Consider the following 19,276-nt stretch of genomic DNA (forward strand, 5'->3'; position numbering starts at 1 on the left):
CAAATTACCCCACATTCCCTGTAATGGAAGAATCAAAGCAGGTATTAAGAAACTGTCACAACGAACGGATATAGTAGTAAGACCAGCAGATAAAGGGGGGGGGATTGTAGTTCTGTCAAAAAATCAATACTTAGGAGAACTTAATTCACAATTAAAAGATATCACCACATATAAAATATTGCATAAAGATCCTACTATGAAATATAGGAAAGAACTCGAAATTCTGATAGATAAAGGAGTACAGAGGAACATCCTCAATAAGAAAGAAGCTAGATATCTTTTACCGGACACATGCAGAATACCCATTATTTACCTAGTTCCCAAAATTCACAAAGACCTCCATAACCCCCCGGGAAGACCCATTGTGAATGGGATCGATTCTATCCTATCAAGGCTAGGGCAATATGTAGATACGTTTCTACAGCCACTAGTCAAAAACACAGTCTCTTACCTCAAAGACACCAAACATTTGATTCAAACTTTAACTACGATCCAAGATACCAGAGAATTATGGTTAGCGAGTGCAGATGTTTCCTCGCTATATACCATCATAGACCATGAGAACGCGATTACATCTACCAGTTGGGGATTGAGAACATATAGCAACCTCTTGAGGAAACAACAGAAATACATTGTTGAGTGTCTGGATTTCTGCCTCACTCACAACTATTTCTGGCACGGACACCAATTCTTCCAACAAATTAAGGGGGTTGCCATGGGTGCCCGTTTTGCACCGAGTGTAGCAAATCTTTTTATGGCCCACTGGGAACAGCACTCCGTCTACTGTAAAATACCGGACGAGTTAGTACTATACAAACGATACATCGATGACGTGATAATCCTATGGCGGGGTGATGAGGACTCCTTACAAGTATTTCTGCAGTCACTTAACACCAATGATAAGAACATTGTTTTCTCCTGGGAAACTAGTAGGGAAGACATACACTTCTTGGACCTTAACATATCAATTAAGAATGACAAACTGCTAACCACTACTTATTTTAAAAATGTAGACAGAAATGGCTATATTTCTCTAGACAGTTGCCATTACCCCCAATGGCTCCTTAATATCCCCAAAGGACAATTTGTCCGCCTGCGAAGGAATTGTACCAATGTGGATGACTATAAAGCACAAGTTCAGAAACTAGGGGACAGGTTTGAGCAAAAAGGCTATAACAAGGACTTTATTGCAAGCAAGATGGAGGAGGTAGAACATATGGACAGAACCCAATTACTTAAGGATAAAGAACAAACAAAACAACTAGAGGACTTGGTACCTATTGTTCTAGATTATAACATACACCACAAAAGGATCGAGAAGATTTTCTCGAAATACTGGTCCATTTTACAATCAGACCCAGTCTTGACGAAAGTTATACCTGCTAAACCAAAATTCATCTATAGAAAGGCTCCAAATATTAGAACTCGTTTGGTAAAGAATGTGATTGATCCACCCCAGACTAATCTAAGAACCACGATTATTGACCTAAAAGGGTTCTACCCCTGCAAGACCTGCTATGCGTGTAGGGAGACAAAGGGTTTAAATATAAGAAGAAAACAATTTCAGGCAACAACAACTGGAGTGACATATACTATCAAGGACTTTATATCCTGTCAGACAGCAGGTGTAGTATATGGCCTCCAGTGTGAGTGTGGACTTCAATATATTGGCAGAACCAAGAGACCTATGTGGAAAAGGATCCGAGAACACGTGCAGAATATTAAAAAAGGGCACACCAAACATAGTGTTTCCAAACATTTTGCTATACATCATAAAAGCGACCCAACGAAATTAAAGTTTTGGGGTATAGAGAAATTTAACAACCACTGGAGAGGAAGCAACAAGATCAGAGCCATTAGCCAGGCAGAGTCAAAATGGATCTTTTTGATGAGGTCCCAATACCCGAGAGGTTTGAACGTAGAATTTGACTTAAACTGCTTCATTAGTAACTTCTAAAGTAATGACTAGTGTATTCCTCATCCATGCTCACCTTGGATTTATTGATGAAGGTTTGGACACTATTAGCCTATGTATGTAACATGACCAAGATATGTGGTGGGTATGGGCTTAGGATGCTGCTTAATTAAGCTATCATGATGATGGTGTACCGTATACATATGACCTTTTGGGTTTTTTAGTATATATATATTATTATGTAGATTTTAGGTTTTATTATTACAGTGAGGTATCATTTTTGGTATAGATACCCCTACCCTTTACATATGTATTGTCCTTAGTAACACAGTTTTTATACATTTTTTTCATATTTTTTTGACAGTGACAGGTGTCATCCCATATATTCTACCTGATGGTATAGAATGGTTTCATAAAGGAATTTTTTAAGTTTTTAGTTTTTCCTAATATCCTCCTTATAATCATTTTTACCCTTATCGTTATGATTGTTCTATATATGCCAGGTTCTTGCCTGCTTATGATTTTATTATATGTTAGACAAGGTATTATCCCATTAAGACTTAATAGGTATCTGTATACCTGAGAGGGTCGGGCCCGTTTAGTCACTAGACGTCCCCGATGACTATACACACTAGGTGAGCTCCACTATTATGGCGGTGAAGCTCAGCCCACTTATATTACTGATTGGCCAGCGATTGGGATAAATAAAGCTCCACCCGGGATGGGCGTTATCCTGATGAAGTCACGTGTGTGAGTGACGTAACGCGTAGATACGCCAAGGGGAGGAGCTGATACGACTGAACGTTCTGACGTCACATCCGGCGCGGGCGCCATCTTGGTGCACCTGGTCCTGAATACAGTACACCCTCTGAGTGGTGACAAGGCCTGATTTGTTTTAGAAGCATGTGAGTACGTTTCTTCACTTTTTATTGTCTGAATAAAGCGGTTTTACACTATGCAAGCTCTCTTTCCTCATTTGTTATCGTGAGGGAGGGAGACCTATCGCTACTACCAACGATCTACATAGGAGTTAAGAGGAGGAGAAGTCCAATACTGACATCCGGGGAACCCATCAGCAGAGGGATCCATCCACGCTCAGGGGTATAGAGCGATTATATACCCAAGGCTCGTTGGTCCTGTGGGGCCTGGGCAGGAAGGTGAGGGGGCACTCCACCTGTCTGAGGATTGGCACTTGTAGTGTCTGCAGATTGGCACTCCATTTATGTGAGGAGGGGGGCACTCCACCTGTCTGAGGATTGGCATTTGAAGTGCACACCTGCATGACTTCATTTTTTTCCACATGGACACTATTCATGTTATTGTGCTTTAGTCACTTTACTGTGTGGTATCACTTATTTATCACTTATTAGTTACATGTGATAAGTTATCTGTATTACATCTAGGTTATAGAAGCGCCGCACTGTTTTTCTATTTCTGCAAGTACCCTGCAGCCTTGTTCAGTACAACAAACAAGGGGTTAAAACAGACAGCGGTGTGTTGCTTTCTCACAACCTGTTTTAACACCTTTGACCCCACAGACGCATGCAGTTGCAAGGCGCCTGCAGAGTGGCTTCATTGACTTGAATGGGTCGCGATTAGTAGGTGGTAGCACCCACCAAAAGCAACGGGGTTTAATTCCTGCTGCGGCACATGCATACCTTTTGGCTGCTGGCTCAGCTACTAAATAGGGTAGGGATTGAGGTAGGTGAAACCGCGACAACCCAATCCCCCCACGTTGTGTGTGAACGAGCCCTAAGGGTGCCGTTGCCAAATGCATCTAAGGGCTCATTCACAAGTGCAGCAGACACTGCTGCTCCTCCAAATGCGGTCTAAGTGTGTTTGACAGGTGGTAAGGAGGCGATATGTTGCCTCCTTACCACCTGATGTAAACTCGTGATGATGACATGGTAGTACGGCAATTACAGATTTAAATTAAGTGTGAGGAAGCGACGCTGCCCGGTGATCTTTGACTTCTCCTATGTCATTTAGGTAGATCTCCACCTATTTAAGGTTACCTACCCCTGGTGTAAAGTAACAGGTAGAAAACAATTTCAGAACCGGTACATTCTAATCACTGTGTTCTTTGATCTCCTAGAGGATAACCAACCTTCTGATAGTCTTCTCTATATTTCTGCAGGCAAGATCTTCGGAGCCTGGTGCAGAGACTTCATGATTTGGGAGCAGATCATGTCATCACAGAGGAACAGCTGCGCAAGCCAGAGATGAAGGATTTATTTAAGGTAAGACCAGTCATCTTGTCCGTTACACATATTACCGCTTCCATGTCTGTGATGCTCTAACTATGTCTCTTACAGACCTGCCCCCGCCCACGATTAGCATTGAACTGTGTTGGAGGCAAAAGCACAACTGAAATGTTGCGTCATTTAGAGTAAGTAGCCTTAACAATTTCATTACCAGGCTCAGCCTCCCATTATTTACTTTTTCTTTTTCACTTTCAGCTTTCAAGTTAGTAAAATGTCCCCGTGGCATATAGTTTCTGAATGCATAGAGCCTGTAGAATATGGTGCTACTGATTTAGTATGTTTCCTGAGCGTTCTTAGCACACAAAAATACTGCATAACTTTCAAAATTCTTATGAAATCTAAACTATAAAATATTATAATGTTCATAAATTACAAATATTGTAAAGTTTTAATTTTGGCTTTTTTGCAAACAGAAAATTGAAGGAATGCCAAAGTATGAATAAGCAACTTTAGGTGTATGCATCTGCCCGTATGTATGTAACTGCAGTGCAGTAGGTTGCAGTGCCATTCATTTTCAAGTGGACCCAAGCAAACCTTGCTAGCACATCTCAGGGAATGTGCTTCAGCACACAACAGTGCAGAGATGCTTAGGAAAGCGGCTGATTTTCTAACAGTGATCGCTGTCAAGAGTTATTAACTGTTAGAAACTATCCAACTTCAGATTCACATGCCATATTATACAACCACGCCTGGCCTCAGAGACCCTTTGGGAGCGCGCAGGCTCCCTATTTATGCTCTGTTGGCATCAAAACACACCCTGTGCATGTGGTCATAAATTTGCCCACTGTATCAGGTGACATATACAATGTGCATTTGACATAATGACATCATGCTGTTCAAGCCATGCATTTGTGGAGTGCAATGACATGTGTTTCAGCAGCCCATAAGCATGTATAGACTGCAGTCATGGAGGAGGGTTTTTGCATTTCAGTTCTACCCACCTCCACCAAACACTCCAGACTAGAACAATCCATGGAGGCCAAGCAAACGGACAAACATAAGAAAAAATCTGAAGGGGAGTAGAAAAGAGAATGTCATAGCCTCTCCAATACATCCCTGGCCCTATATCCAGATGTTAAAAGGACTCCAGCACAAATGTGGTCCTAAAACATAGTCAAATGCAGATATCCTGTTTTAAACATGTAATCACGTACCATATAATATAAGACCTAATAAAAACACAGCTTTATAGCTGGTAGATTAAGACCAGGTTTACAAGTAGTTTTTTAAATTGTAAATTCTTTTCATTTCAGTTTAAAGTAACACTTTATCAAAGTAGGGTTTTGATGGATCTTGAAAAAAGTAAAAGAATGAATGGAACCACTGCACCATGCCTATCTATTAGTATTGATAAGTGACCAATACTAAAAGATCATAAATCCTGCACCACAATGGCTGCTTTGTTTTGCCAATATAGAAGTATTCACATTGACCCTGTAGCATGTAATTTGCGACAGCATTGTATTAACTGTTACAGGCTCTTGTACCTATATCAGCTTGGAAGCTACAACAAGTTAACGATCTGAGGTGGAGCATTTGCTCACATATTCCTATTTTTTTTTTTTCAACTGGTTATCTAAAAGGAAACTGTTGAAATGAATACATGGTCTACCATGCCTAACCTCCCAAAAACATAGTTCCTAGATATAGTAGTTTGAGTTAGGCTGGCCATACATGAGTTTTTTTTTTTTGTTTTTTTTTTTGTTTTGTTTTGTTTTTTTTTTCCCTGCTGTGCTATTGTATTCCAACAGCAGGGAGACCCCCGTGCCATCAGAATACACTGATCAGCACTGCCGGCTGTAACTGGCAGAGCTGATCGAGAGGAAATGTTAAAATTCTCTAACAGGCGGGTTGTACACCAGTCAAGCAATGGATTGACAAATATATATATATATATATATATATATATATATATATATATATATATATATATATATATATATTTCAACATTAACGACATATATACATTTTTGTTTTTTTTATACGGCCCATTAAACACCAGTTCTGGTGTCAAGCCTTTGTTTTCTCCATTTTTCGTTGCCAATCATACGAAGCTCCTTTGTCACAAATTATGTATGCAAACCGTTATCACTAATCATGAACGTCTTGTAGTTCTGCTGCTCTGAGAAAGTTTGTGACTACTGCCACCGCTATATTTACATTTGGTGTTGGCATGTGCCATTTTTCCTGTGCTGGCATTGAGGTTGTACAATTAAATTCAATTGCACACTTGGTTTCAAATGTAGTAGAAATGAGAGTGACAGTGTTTTGTTGTTAACTTTTAGTTATGGTGGGACTATGGTTACCTATGGAGGAATGGCTAAACAGCCTGTTACTGTTCCTGTGGTGAGTAATCCACTATCTGATATTAAATGTAAAATGTCTTTTTGTTCTAAAGCTCAATCTATAGTCAAAGTGACCTATACCCAACAAAAACAAAACAATTTGTTGGGATAGATAAAAAATATTAGTAGGGATAAAATATTTGCGTATCCTGGAGAAAATACAACTGCAGTCTTTCTTTAGTGCAACCACTGAAGGCCTGGGCACTTAACCAGGTGATCTCTGCTAAAAGCGAGGATGACCAAATCCAAATTAGGTTCCTTCTTTTTAACAGACAAAGCAAGACCAGGTCATTAGGCCTTTAGATTTGTAACAAGCATGTGGCTGAAGACAGCTGTTAGAAAAAAAGACTCTAATATTTATTTTATTTTATTTTTCAGTAGAGTGGGGAGCTGTTAGCGATTAAAACCTGATAATGGGTCAGTGTCTTCCTGTACCAGTGAGATCTGTTCTTCAAGTTTTGTTTTCTGGAGATGCAGACAAAAAGTAAAAGGGCATCTCTCATGTGAGGATGTAGAACATTCTGGATGAATTTTATTGTTTTCTATCTCTTCCTCACACTACTAGAATATTGTAATATGATAAGACCAAATTGCATAAACTCAACCATACATTGGCCAATCTGGCATAGTAATGCTCACATAGTGGTAAAATATGATTCATAGGGTGACATTAGTGACAAATCAATAAACTGAAGGAAATGGTGCGTGGTGATCTATGGATCCAACTTGCCGTTAAAAAGAATCTAGTGCAATTATGCGCTTACCAAAAGTACATACAATCTGGGCGTTGTATGTATATCATATCCGAGGTAACATCAGGGTCTGGTCAGTGGTTTAGGCAGCATCCGGCACCATGGTGGACACTCGGGAAAGATGAGACTCACACTTGGGGGTCACCTCAGGTTCACCGGCAGGTCCAACGAAGCGCAGACTCCTAATGAAACTCTCCAGGAACACTCCACCTTGTAAGGCTTGCAAATAACGAGCCAGGGGGCAAAATGGTAATAGAATAATATGGCCTCCAGGCCTTCCTCCTAGGCTCACTGGTGGCTAATGGCGTCAGTTTGATGGATCCCCAGTTTTTAGCTGGCGTCTGTTGAGAGGATTTTACCCCTTTGAAAACGTGCGAGGTGCACGAAACATGTCAGGGGATCCATCAAACTGACGCCATTAGCCACCAGTGAACCTAGGAGGAAGGCCTGGAGGCCATATTATTCTATTACCATTTTGCCCCCTGGCTCGTTATTTGCGAGCCTTACAAGGTGGAGTGTTCCTGGAGAGCTTCATTAGGAGTCTGCGCTTCGTTGGACCTGCCGGTGAACCTGAGGTGACCCCCAAGTGTGAGTCTCATCATTCCTGAGTGTCCACCATGGTGCCGGATGCTGCCTAAATCACTGACCAGACCCTGATGTTACCTCGTATATGATATACATACAACGCTCAGATTGTATGTACTTTTGGTAAGCGCATAATTGCACTAGATTCTTTTCAACGGCAAGTTGGATCCATAGATCACCAAGCACCATTTCCTTCAGTTTGATTTGTCACTAATGTCACTTTATGAATCATTTTACCACTATGTGAGTATTACTATGCCAGATTGGCCAATGTATGGTTGAGTTTATGCAATTTGGTCTTATCATATTACAATATTCTTTTTTAGCGCTGAATACCCTTTTATTATGTTATGCTACTGAGGTGCTGAGGATTACCTTTTATGCTAGCCGCTTTCTTATCCGGTTGCGTTCACTTACCTTGTTTTGAAAATGTTTGGAGTTGGGGTTTAAGGATTTGTGCCTGCCTGCAGTTTTGGTTACAGTGTAATGCATGTTTTATCATTACTGCAATAAAGCACACTATAGGAATAACTATTTTAAATATTGTTGAAGCAACCATTTTGGGGGGATAAATAGTGGCAATATAACTTACCTGTGAAGAAAGCCGCACTATACTTACTGTCTGATAGCTCGTTGCTGAAATTTTGCTGTGTAGCTGAACCCCTGGCACTGATCCTACTTGACACCATGGACTAATCGAATAGTGGGTCTGTGTGTTATTGATTCTGCTGGCTCCTGCTAATCTAATGTGGTCAGGTTCAGTGAAAACCAGGTTTCAGAGGAGTTGAGGAGTGTCTAGCCTGGGTAAAAAATATTTTGTATGAGAGAAAGTAAAGGTAGGTGCAGTAAAAGTAGTCCATCACTTTGCTTAATTCAATCCCATAAGGTCAGTGAGTGTAGGATAATGGGATTAGGCATACTTTTGCGTCCTGGTGGTTTCAACCAGAAACGTTTGTCAATAGACAGTGGGTTGCAATCTCCTTCTTCAAGTCCTACTCAAAAAGGAGTTTCTCAAGTGGCATGGAATTTAGTTAATTTTGCTAACTGCAAGGTGTGATATTGTAAAATTGGGGAGTCCCAAGCCCCCTTTAATCTAAGATGAATAGTCTCCTTGGGGAGTCTTGTTTTGATTGTACATAGAAGTAGTGAAGAACACGGCTGTGCAGAGTTTTTAGGTAATATCCTGGACTGGAATGGGGAGACCTTTTGAAAGATAAAAGATCTTGGGTAACAGGGTCATCTTGACTGCCATAGGTTTGCCTACCCCTGGGATATAGAGTGGAGGCCAACATGTAATTAGGAAGGTTAGTTGGTGAGCATAGGGTGGTAAATGGCTTGGTAAAGGGTGGTGTAGGTTTTGGGTAAATTGACACCAAGACAGATGATGTGATGTCCTGGTAAATGGCAATAAATTCTGCAGGGAGGGAGGGATCGATTGAGGGCTTTTGATTTCAGTGTATTTGCTTTAAGGCTAGTAATTTGAGCAGAGTGGTCAAGGGAAGCAAGTTAGAGGTAATGATAGGGATCTTATCAACAAGAGGACATCATTGCAAATAAACTGAATTTATGATGGTATCCAGCTATTTTGATGTGAGTTAGATCAAATTAGGTGGGCTAGTGGTTCAATAGTTATTGCAAACGGGAAAAAGGGTTGGGCAACCCTGTGTAGTACCTCTTGCAATGGGGAAATAGTTGGATTTGTATCCAGGACCAGCCATATTCCTAAAAATTCTGCCGTAAACAGTTAAAGTTCAATTACGTCTCTATTAATTTTTAAATATGCAGAGCAATGACATTTAGAAAACTAAAAATTCAAATGCCAAGGCATTTTTTTTTTTTTTTTTTTTTTTTAGTGTTCACTACATTTGGAGAAAGAATAAAATCCCTATTATCTAGTATCCTCCCTGTGTAAAGTGTTTAAAGCCCTTCCCAGGCTGAATCATCACCCCTTAAAAATGCTTTGTCTGGACATACACTTGATTTTTTTTTTTTTTTTTTTCATGAATTTCTTTTTTCAAAAATTCAATGTTCTGCACATTTACAAATAAAAATGGAGTTGTGCTTTACCTGTCTACTATTACTGAATTTCCAATAGTCAACCAAAAATGAAATGTGGCACTATCAGTGATGTGGATCTCGATCAGTCCTGATTCATGGGGGATGAAGAAAGAGAGAGATGCTGACATCACAGAGCTGTAAAATCAACCTGTGCTATCCCAAACCTGTGGCCTTAATCTTTAATGCCCTGGTTCTCAGCTTGCATCCCTTTTGGTAGTTATGGTGTGACCCTCAGACCTCAATAGCCAGTAGTGGGAGAATTGAACTTTAAGGTGCAGTTCCGCATAACCTATCCCTATTCTATCAGCAGACTCTTGCAGCATTATCTCCAGCATCAACTACATCTGTAGCATGTCCCCAGTCAGAGACTGCTAACACTGCTGGCGATGGTCAGACGTTAACCTTTTAACCCTCCTTCCCTGAACCTTTACCCTCTTGCCGCCCACTTAAAGCACTTGTGCAGCAGCAAAGAGGGCGGGCTTTAACGCCCTTGTGCCCCACATATACATCCATGATGGGCAGAGCTTTGTGTGCTGACAACATGCTCCTAGCACAGTGATTGAGCTGTCAGACTGCTTTTGGGCTCTACTAATGACCGGGAGGTGGTGGAACCAGTTTCCAATCATGTGACAGCCAATCACAGCAGTCATGTGATCGGCCAGTCCTCCCTGCATTATAGGTGTAAAAACCCTGTTTAAAGTGTTATTAAACGCACAACAGTAAAATTAGTCTCTATATGCAGTAAAGTATGCTTGTTCTACTCACTGTGGAACTTACGGGGTTAATCCTTTGCATTGTATATAAAGGATGTTTAATCCTGTCTTCTCTGATCCTCCTCTTCTTCCACTGTCCCCGATCCATCTCCTGATAGAACAGAGCCTTGGGGGCAAGCTGCACATGCACAGTTGGTGTGTGTTGCTAGAGAGTTTTTTTTTTTTTTTTCTTGGGAGGGTGCATGCTAAAAGATCTCGGTTTCTCATTATTTCTTTGCAGGGTTGAGAAACAGAGATTGTTCCCTCTGTACAGAGCACTGTGTTGATTGTCCGCACAGAGCTCTGGGCTGTGCTTGTACATAGCCAATCAGCAGGTCAGGGGCCATGAATCATTGTACAGAGCGGGGGCTGAAACCCGGAAGTAGGCAGTGGTGCACAGGTAGGTTGCTTTACCTACAGCGACTGCCCCTCCGTAGTACATTGCAGGCGGTCAGGAAGTGAATAGAGGAAGGGGAGCTCCCTGGTAAATGGGTTGAATGTTTCTATACACTGTTAGTGTTTCCACTTGTTTTGACTGTGAATGGTTCACAGCAGTCAAAAGGTACAAACCTACTCTGGCTCTGTAAGTCATGACTGTAGGCTGAGCTATCCAGTGACAGATCATATCACAGCCATTCAATGGTGCACTGGCTGCCCAAGTATGTTTTCTGAAGTGTCATTTACAAGCAGCATTTCAGAAATGCACATGCACTCCCTACCATTTTTTACAATGTGGAGGTATGAAGGTGGTTAATGCCTAATCTGTATCCCCATATGCAATAAATGCAACTCAGAAGGGACTATTACATCACTGACAACTGTAATTACTTTTTTTGTTTTATCTGTTTCAGAGTGCTCTAATATTTAAAAATATCAGGCTATGTGGTTTTTGGGTAACTCAGTGGAAAAAAGACCGACAACACAGTGAGTACCTAAATGTCTTGGCACTTGTTAATATTCTGATTATTAGACTCATTGCTGCCATTATTTTTTAATTTCTTAAACGTACATCACAGGACACAGAGGGGTTCCAGATCAATTCATAGTCATGATTTCTTGGGTTATGCTGCCACCTTCATGTGAATAGACACTGGCAAAATAAAGGCAGGAATTTCCATCAAGGCATAACCTTTACAAGCTCAGCTAAGCCTCAGTTTTTAGCTTGTCTGTGAAAGAGACCTCTTAGTGTTACCACTGTTGGATCTGCTGAACTCTTCTCCTAAAGTCACTTGACGGTGCACTCACCTACAAGAAGTGGTGTATACAGATTGGGCTCTAGGAATTACAAGAAATGAAGTACCCTGGCTGTTGATCCAACTATTTTCTTCTTAAATAAGACCCTGGCAGTCCCAGTGGATAGAGTGCCAGACTTTAAAAACACCCCAGATAAGAGGTTTGAACCTCTTAATGGCTTCACTCTCTCTGGTGGCTGTGATGGGAGTTTGACAAACCCTTTAAAGTCTGACAAAGAGTATGCTTTATTCCTGAGAATCAAATCCTGAAAATCGGCCAATTAGCAGCTCTACAAGGAGGCATTCAGCACTATGTATGGTCAGTTTAATCTGACCTGTGCCTTTTCTTTTCTTTCCTCCACAGTTGGGGAAAAGTGGATAATGAACATATAAGTTGTCTCGGCTATGGATTCTTGTTTGCGGAATATATTGACATAGAGGGGGACACAGCTTCTTCAGCAGCAGGGATACACTCAACGGCTTCCTACTATTGGAAACGTTTCTCCAACTGTGGAGGCACGTTGCCAGTATAGGTGGATGGCATTGTGGACTGATGTCTTGAGACCATATTCTCTCAGCATATGTGCACTAGGTCAGCGGTATTTAACAATTATTGGTAAACAGAAAAGTTCACCCCCCCCCCATGATGGATGTGTTTGTATGCTAGTAACTATGTTGCTTGATGCAATGAAGAATACAGCTACTTAATTCCTAGGGGTGAGTACAAATTACCCAATCAAGGTTACCTGTTATTGTACAGTTATGTCTGCGTGCAATAATATACAACATTGCTTATTTTCTCATTAGATAAATACTGATGATGATTTAACTCCTCTGTTACATTCCATCTGGCAAAAAATACCTTGCAGGTTATGTGTTTTCACATGAACTACCTGCTGAATGATCTCCTACATATTGGCCCTGAGTACCCATAATTGATCATCTAATCAATGGGTGTCATACATGGGCAAAAGTGAAGAGTGATAAAAGGCATTTAGGCAGTCTCAAAGCAACTACTAGTATTTAACACCCTTGATGGTAAAGCACTATGTGGCAAACCGTATAGTGCCCTAAGTACGTAGCAGTGAAGCACCTAACTTAACCCCTTCACTCCTAAGACTAAAATAAATCTTAATGCCTAAGCACAATTTTGCAACATTGTGTTCGTAAAACCGTACATATCACAACTTCTTTGTACATCCAGGTGAATTATACTTTGTTTTTTTCAGGACAAATTGGGCTTTCATTTGGTGGTAAATGGTAATGGATATCTCCTGTTTTTTTTTTTCCTTATTAAAGGAAAACTGGCCCAGAATAGTAAAAATAAATATATTTTTTAATTTAGCTGTGTGTTTCTTGTGACTACCATAACCTACCACCAAAGAAGGACCCAAAATAAATTTTACAGGTCTTGATGATTGCAACAATACCATATATGTGTATGTTATTTGTTTGTACTTGTAGTACAGTGCGCATTTTGTTTGTTGTGTTTTTTTTTTTTTTTTTTACCTAAAACACACTGACACTAATACCAATTTAAAAAAAAATCCTGACATCTTGACCCAAACACTTACCCTGGCACTGAATTAGATCAAACCTTGATCAAGGTATTTTTTCTTTAATTTTATTTTTTTTTAACAAACATATTTTTTCCCCCCTCTATACCAGGAGGTGGAGAGATACAATGTATCTCTCTTCTCCATTCATATAGAGAAAAAAAAACAAAAACATGAGGGCCAGGCTGTACAGTGACTGATCACTGTGATAGCCAGTCAGAGGCTATCAGTGATCATGTGACCCAGAATCGGGAGTCCTGGGTCCCGATCGTTAGAATGAGACCCGGGGCTCTCAATGACACCCCAGTCTTTGTGCTGGGAGCACTCTGTGTGGCGTGCTCCCAGCAGAAAGACAGGTACGCAAATATGCGGCCCCACAGAAACAAATCCCAGTTCTGTGAGGCCGCATAGTTGTGTTACGTCAGCGTCAAGCGGCAGTTGGCCAAGCATTAAACTGAAAGGGCAATCTGTGAATGAAAGGGTGGCTCCCCAAGGAACGTATGTTTGGCAATATATGCAATGTTGACCCTGCCAAGGTAGATTGCCAAATTAAATTGTTCAGATGCTGGCTGATCTCTAGGGACAATATTACAAGCCATTTAAAGGAACCTCCACCAAACTGCCTTTTTTAATTCGAGATCTTCAGATTAAGGGTGAGAGAATGACCTTGTGGCTATATCTTAAATATGTATGGAGTGTCTGACACCATCTAGCTGTTTTTAATTATACATGTTGTGTGTGCCAAATAACTCTGGTTTTTAAATTTTTTGCTAACATTAAAATATTTTTTAGATGATATAATTATGGTTTATTAAGCCACATTTGTCACCAAAGTAACCACTTACCTGCTTTTGGCACCCTTGCTGAAGAATTTTTTTTCTACACATCCTTTTCTGGTTACGGTGACAACACTAAACGTAGTGACATGGCAGACCAGACATAATAGTGGGCGGGTTTTTTCCTCATTTCTTCTGGATTGCTTTTGGATTGCCTTTGTACCTAAATACTTTTGTGTCCCATAATGTATGATCAAGAAAGCAAGATTTTTGACTTGCTATAAAATCTTTTTTTAATGGACTACATACAGGTCACTTCCCTCTGTTTTCTTATGATCCACTCCCACTATTGCTTGCTACAAAAGGCTTGCCGGGAATGGGCAAGGTTATACTGAGTTGTCTTTACAGAATATTTGCCAGTGTTCAGTTCCCCAAAGGCAGCAGCCTAACCCGATGTACCAGATTACTTCTCCTGTGTCTAGTAATGGACTCCAAGAAAAGGATTTTACAGGAAATGTCAGGAAACCAAAGCACCTGTTGTTAGCACTATGGTCTTCAGACCTGAAAGGTACAGTTCTGGTGTCCGCCAGCAGTTTCCAAGAATTAGTCTTCACCTGATGCTAGTTGTTGGAGAGAGCATTTAGCCCTCATTTATTCTTTTATAGCTTTCCACAGTGCTTCAGAATTTTGCCCTGCATGCCAGATATCCTGGTCTTGTTCCTCCTGTCCTGATCCTGCTTAGGTACAAGGCAGCAAGGGTCAGGGTAGCAGGTACAGAAGCAGGATCAGGACAGCAGCAACAGGATCAGGATGTTGAGCATACAGGGAAAAATTCTTAGGCACTGTGGAAAGCTAGAAGATGGGGCTAAATGCCCTCCTAATAAGCGGTATCAGGTGCAGACTTTCCTGTGACCTGCTGGCTGCTGGGAGGCAGTCACTGATTGACACCAGAACTACACTTTTCAGGTTTGAGTACTACATTGCCACCAGCAGGTGCTCTGGTTGCTTACAGTTAAGTTAAAATCCTATTTTTCAGTAAAAAATATTCTCATTGTGTTTGTGTGTAATAAATTAATTTCATACACAATTTTTTCTTGGTAAAACATAAAAGATGAGGTTGCTTCAAAAAATAGATGCCAAATATTGCACTTTTAAGCCTCAAAATTGTGCATGCCCATAAAACGCCAATGTACGATTTCCAAAATTGTCCATACGCAATGCTTGAACAGCCTTTACAGGTCAGGATTTTAGCATTAATAGTGAATGATGTCCTTAGAATTATTTCTCTTACTCTGGCATGCATTAAGTAGTTTTGGGTGTTTATAGTTTTTTATTAAACTTTTTTTTTTTTTTTTTTTTTTTTTTTATTGCCATCACATTATGGCTGATAAGCCCCCAATGTGATAGCACACTGCACGTGTGACATTAGGGGATCCCTTCTGTCCCCTTTTAAAGATCTCTGTTAAAGGTGATCAGCAAGGACTGTGCTTGATCAGCTTTGAACCCTGGCCAGTATAGTCGGGGTTTGTCACCCCTGAACCAAGAAACACCCAGAGCTGAGCGCTCCCAGGTTCATACTACTCATGGGAGATCACTGATCTGATGTTTTCTGATTTTCTGCAACTCTCCATCCTGACACCTACCATGGATATCCTGGGCAGCCAGGAAAGACAGGTGAGCCCAGGACCTATGGTGGAGGAGGAGTTGCCATGTGTGTGGTATTGGTTATGGTACATGAAGAAGTGATCACTTATACAAGAAATCCAGCAGCTGGGAGTACAAATAAAGGCAAATGCCCGTCGGGAGTCATTGTACCTGTTGGCACGTTAGCTGACCTAATACTTGCAGCAGCAGCGAAAAGGATAATGGCCGTCTGAGTTTTGTCTTTAATTTCGCATGACATGTTTTTGTTTTTTTTTGTACCCTGGTCTGCAGTAGATCGTGAGGAAATCACCAAGATGATCCGTGACCTTTGTGATTTGATCCGTAGAGGAAGGCTTGTTCCTCCCCCTTGTTTCCACTGGCCCTTAGAAGATTTTCTTCAGGCCTTACGGGATGCCCAGACTCCATTTCTATCTAGAAAACAGATCCTGACTATGCAGTGAGGCACTGAATTCATTTACTTAGGCTGTATGTCTTTGACTCTATTTACGAGAGCGGAAAATGTATATTTATAGATGTACTTTATAGATATATATTTTTATGCTAGCAAGCACAAATGTCTCAAGTTTAAATATTTATTCTAAAATGTGAACTGTGATTACATTCTAAATACTGTAGTACTGTATTTTTAATTGTATGTATATAATGCTTCGTAGAGCCTTTAAAATATATTGTCTCATTCAATAAAGTGACATTTTTGTTCTTTCTTTCAATTAGATACTTTATTTTTTTCTGTAGACTATTGACATTCCATGTGCATTTTCCCTTTATAAACCTATGTCTCTGTAGGTTATGATCTTTAATAATGAAGTGCGGCGCTACAGATGATTTACATATAAGAATAAAATAAAAGTCCAATCCACAAGGCTTGATATATAGGGAATGAGCCCCTCTCCCCTGGATCCACAACACTTCTATGGATATCTGAAAAAATGGAAAGAGAGGAAGAATCCTTCAACACCACCAAACACACTGCCTCTTACCAGATAGTTTTGACCCCCAATTATGGATGGGTCAAATTGCGCTGTATGAAACCCAAAAGGCAAGCCGTGGATATGGGTGCTCTTTGATTCCAAATCTTCACACCAAACAAAGCTCAAGGAAAAAACCTAAAAAAGAATTCTCCTTAGAGGACAATCCAATTCAAAAGATAAAAGGAATCCTCATAGTGTAGTATTTTATATTAAATTTATTGCCTCAAACGTAGTAAAAAACGTACATAATCATGATTAAAAAACAGCATGTCACCAAGTCTTGGATGGAAAAGTTTCTAACCAGCAAGATGGTCGCCAAGTTGCGGTGCGTGATGATATCACACGCTCTGGCTTCTCCCTATGCGTTTCGTCATCAATGACGTCGTCAGGGGCAACTGACTTAGTGACATGCTGTCTTCAGGATTATGTATGGTTTTTTTACTACGTTTTGAGGCAATAAATTTAACATAAAATACTACACTATGAGGATTCCTTTTATCTTTTGAATTGGATTGTCCTCTAAGGAGAATTCTTTTTTAGGTTTTTTTCCTTGAGCTTTGTTTGGTGTGAAGATTTGGAATCAAAGAGCACCCATATCCACGGCTTTACTTTTGGGTTTCATACAGCGCAATTTGACCCATCCGTAATTTGGGGTCAAAACTATCCGGTAAGGGGTAGTGTGTTTGGTGGTGGTGAAGGATTATTTCTCTCTTTCCTCTTGGCCATTTTTTTTTTTTTTTTGAGATATCCATAGAAGTGTTGTGGATCCAGGGGAGAGGGGCTCATTCCCTATATTTCAAGCCTTGTGGATTGGGCTTTTTTATTATGTGTTTTTCATTTATATGTAAATCCTCTGTAGCGCCGCACTTCATTTATTATTGTTTTATATTGTTGCTTGCAATAATGTGGTGGCTGCTTATGTGGTTTTATTGTCCACTATTACCAATTTTATACACCATAGCATGGAATTGTATTAATTTTTTTGATGTTATGATCTTTTAACTGGGAATGTTTCCTTCTCCCCACTCCAGTGCCCTATGCTGGCGTAGATAAGTAACAGCAACTTCACTAACATCACTGGGCAAAATCAATAAACTCTATTGGCTATTGAACTAGCTATGCAATTGCTGTAACAGAACAAAAGAGGAAAGACTATGAAAATAGAGGTTTCTGGTTCAATGGCCAAGAAACTTTCTGTGACTTCAGTTGAGTTTAAACTATTGTTAGGGGCAGTACTAGTTTTAGACGAAATGAAGTTCACATATACTGAAATCCTGTACTGTGTGATAGGGGTATCCCAACAGAACAAGAGTCAATAAAGCAGTGGAGGCAAAACTAGCTTCTACCTTCTAAGTGCAAAACAAACCTCCCAAAACAGTAGTATAATACCCCTCACGTGGTCAGCAGATTAAAACAAATACATGAACCAAGTTAGTATTCTTAGATGTAAAGAAATTTGGTTGTTTACCAAAATGTGAACTTCAGCAGTTAGCAGTGTTTAGTATTGTACAGACAGAGACAGGCAGACTTGGGGGCATACTTGGGTAGAGAGGAAAGGAAAAAGTGTGCCACAGTGCAAGTTATGCTTGGCAGTATCACTGCATTGCGCAGGTAATTAAATAGAACCTGAGCCTACTTGCTGTTCAGATTGCATGTTACATCACAGCCCTTTCACCCACAAGATACCTCACAATTACTGTGTCACTAGGGGAAATCTAGTGCCCAGTGTTGATAGGCAATGTAAAGAAAAAATGTAAAGTGTTTTGTCAGCATTGGTTGTCAGTGGGAAGAAAACTCATCAGTGCTCCTTTGGGAGGAAAAATTGTCAGGCTCAGTTGGTGGTTAAGAGAAAAAATGTCCTGGTGTTGGTGGTCAGTGGAAGGAAAATACCACAGACACTGCTGTTAGTGTCAATGAAGGGAAATATAAGCATAAATGATCATAAATATTGTCAGTGCAAGGAAATATACCCCAGTGTCAGTGGTAGAAAATACATCAGCATCAGTTGTTAGTGGCAGATAAAAATGCCCAATTGGTGGTCATTGGAAGACAAAATGCCCTGAGATTGGTAGTTCATGGCAGGATGTTAGTGGAAGGTGAAATGCCCAAGGTGTCGATGGAGAGAAAGGTGTGTCCCATCAATGTCAGGAGGAGGAATGCTGCCGATTTGTTTGTTTGTGTCAGTAGGGGAAATAATGTTCTGTTGGTGTCAGTGGAAAGGAACACTGTCACATCATTGCTGTCATTGATCAGAATATTGCCCTATTATTTGCATCAGTGGGAGGAATAGTGCTAGTGGGAGAACATTGCACTATTGTTGGCAGAAGAGGGTGCCAAAATCCCCTTGGTGTTTAGCAGTTCCTTTTACTGAGGTCCTGTCCTGCTTTGCTGCTGTAGCAGCAAAG

The 19,276-nt window shown here is 40.4% G+C and overlaps 1 protein-coding gene across 3 annotated transcripts in view; it reads left to right on the forward strand.

The window, feature by feature from the left end:
- MECR (mitochondrial trans-2-enoyl-CoA reductase) overlaps positions 1 to 16,610 on the forward strand; it is a 35,866-nt gene extending 19,256 nt beyond the window's left edge. The window contains exons 6-10 of one of the 3 annotated variants that reach the window (XM_089671893.1): positions 4,053 to 4,155; positions 4,231 to 4,304; positions 6,465 to 6,525; positions 11,523 to 11,595; positions 16,171 to 16,610. In XM_089671893.1, coding sequence (XP_089528019.1) covers positions 4,053 to 4,155; positions 4,231 to 4,304; positions 6,465 to 6,525; positions 11,523 to 11,595; positions 16,171 to 16,340 — 481 coding nt within the window. In that variant the 3' untranslated portion in view covers positions 16,341 to 16,610. Of the gene's footprint in view, positions 1 to 4,052; positions 4,156 to 4,230; positions 4,305 to 6,464; positions 6,526 to 11,522; positions 11,596 to 16,162 lie in introns of all 3 variants that reach the window. The other 2 variants (XM_089671894.1, XM_089671896.1) reach the window with 2 other exon arrangements.
- Positions 16,611 to 19,276: the final 2,666 nt, after the last annotated feature.

Source organism: Staurois parvus, unplaced genomic scaffold, assembly GCF_062004578.1.
Source record: "Staurois parvus isolate SC_StPar_1 unplaced genomic scaffold, SC_StPar_1.0 ptg000115l, whole genome shotgun sequence".
Lineage (NCBI taxonomy): Eukaryota > Metazoa > Chordata > Amphibia > Anura > Ranidae > Staurois > Staurois parvus.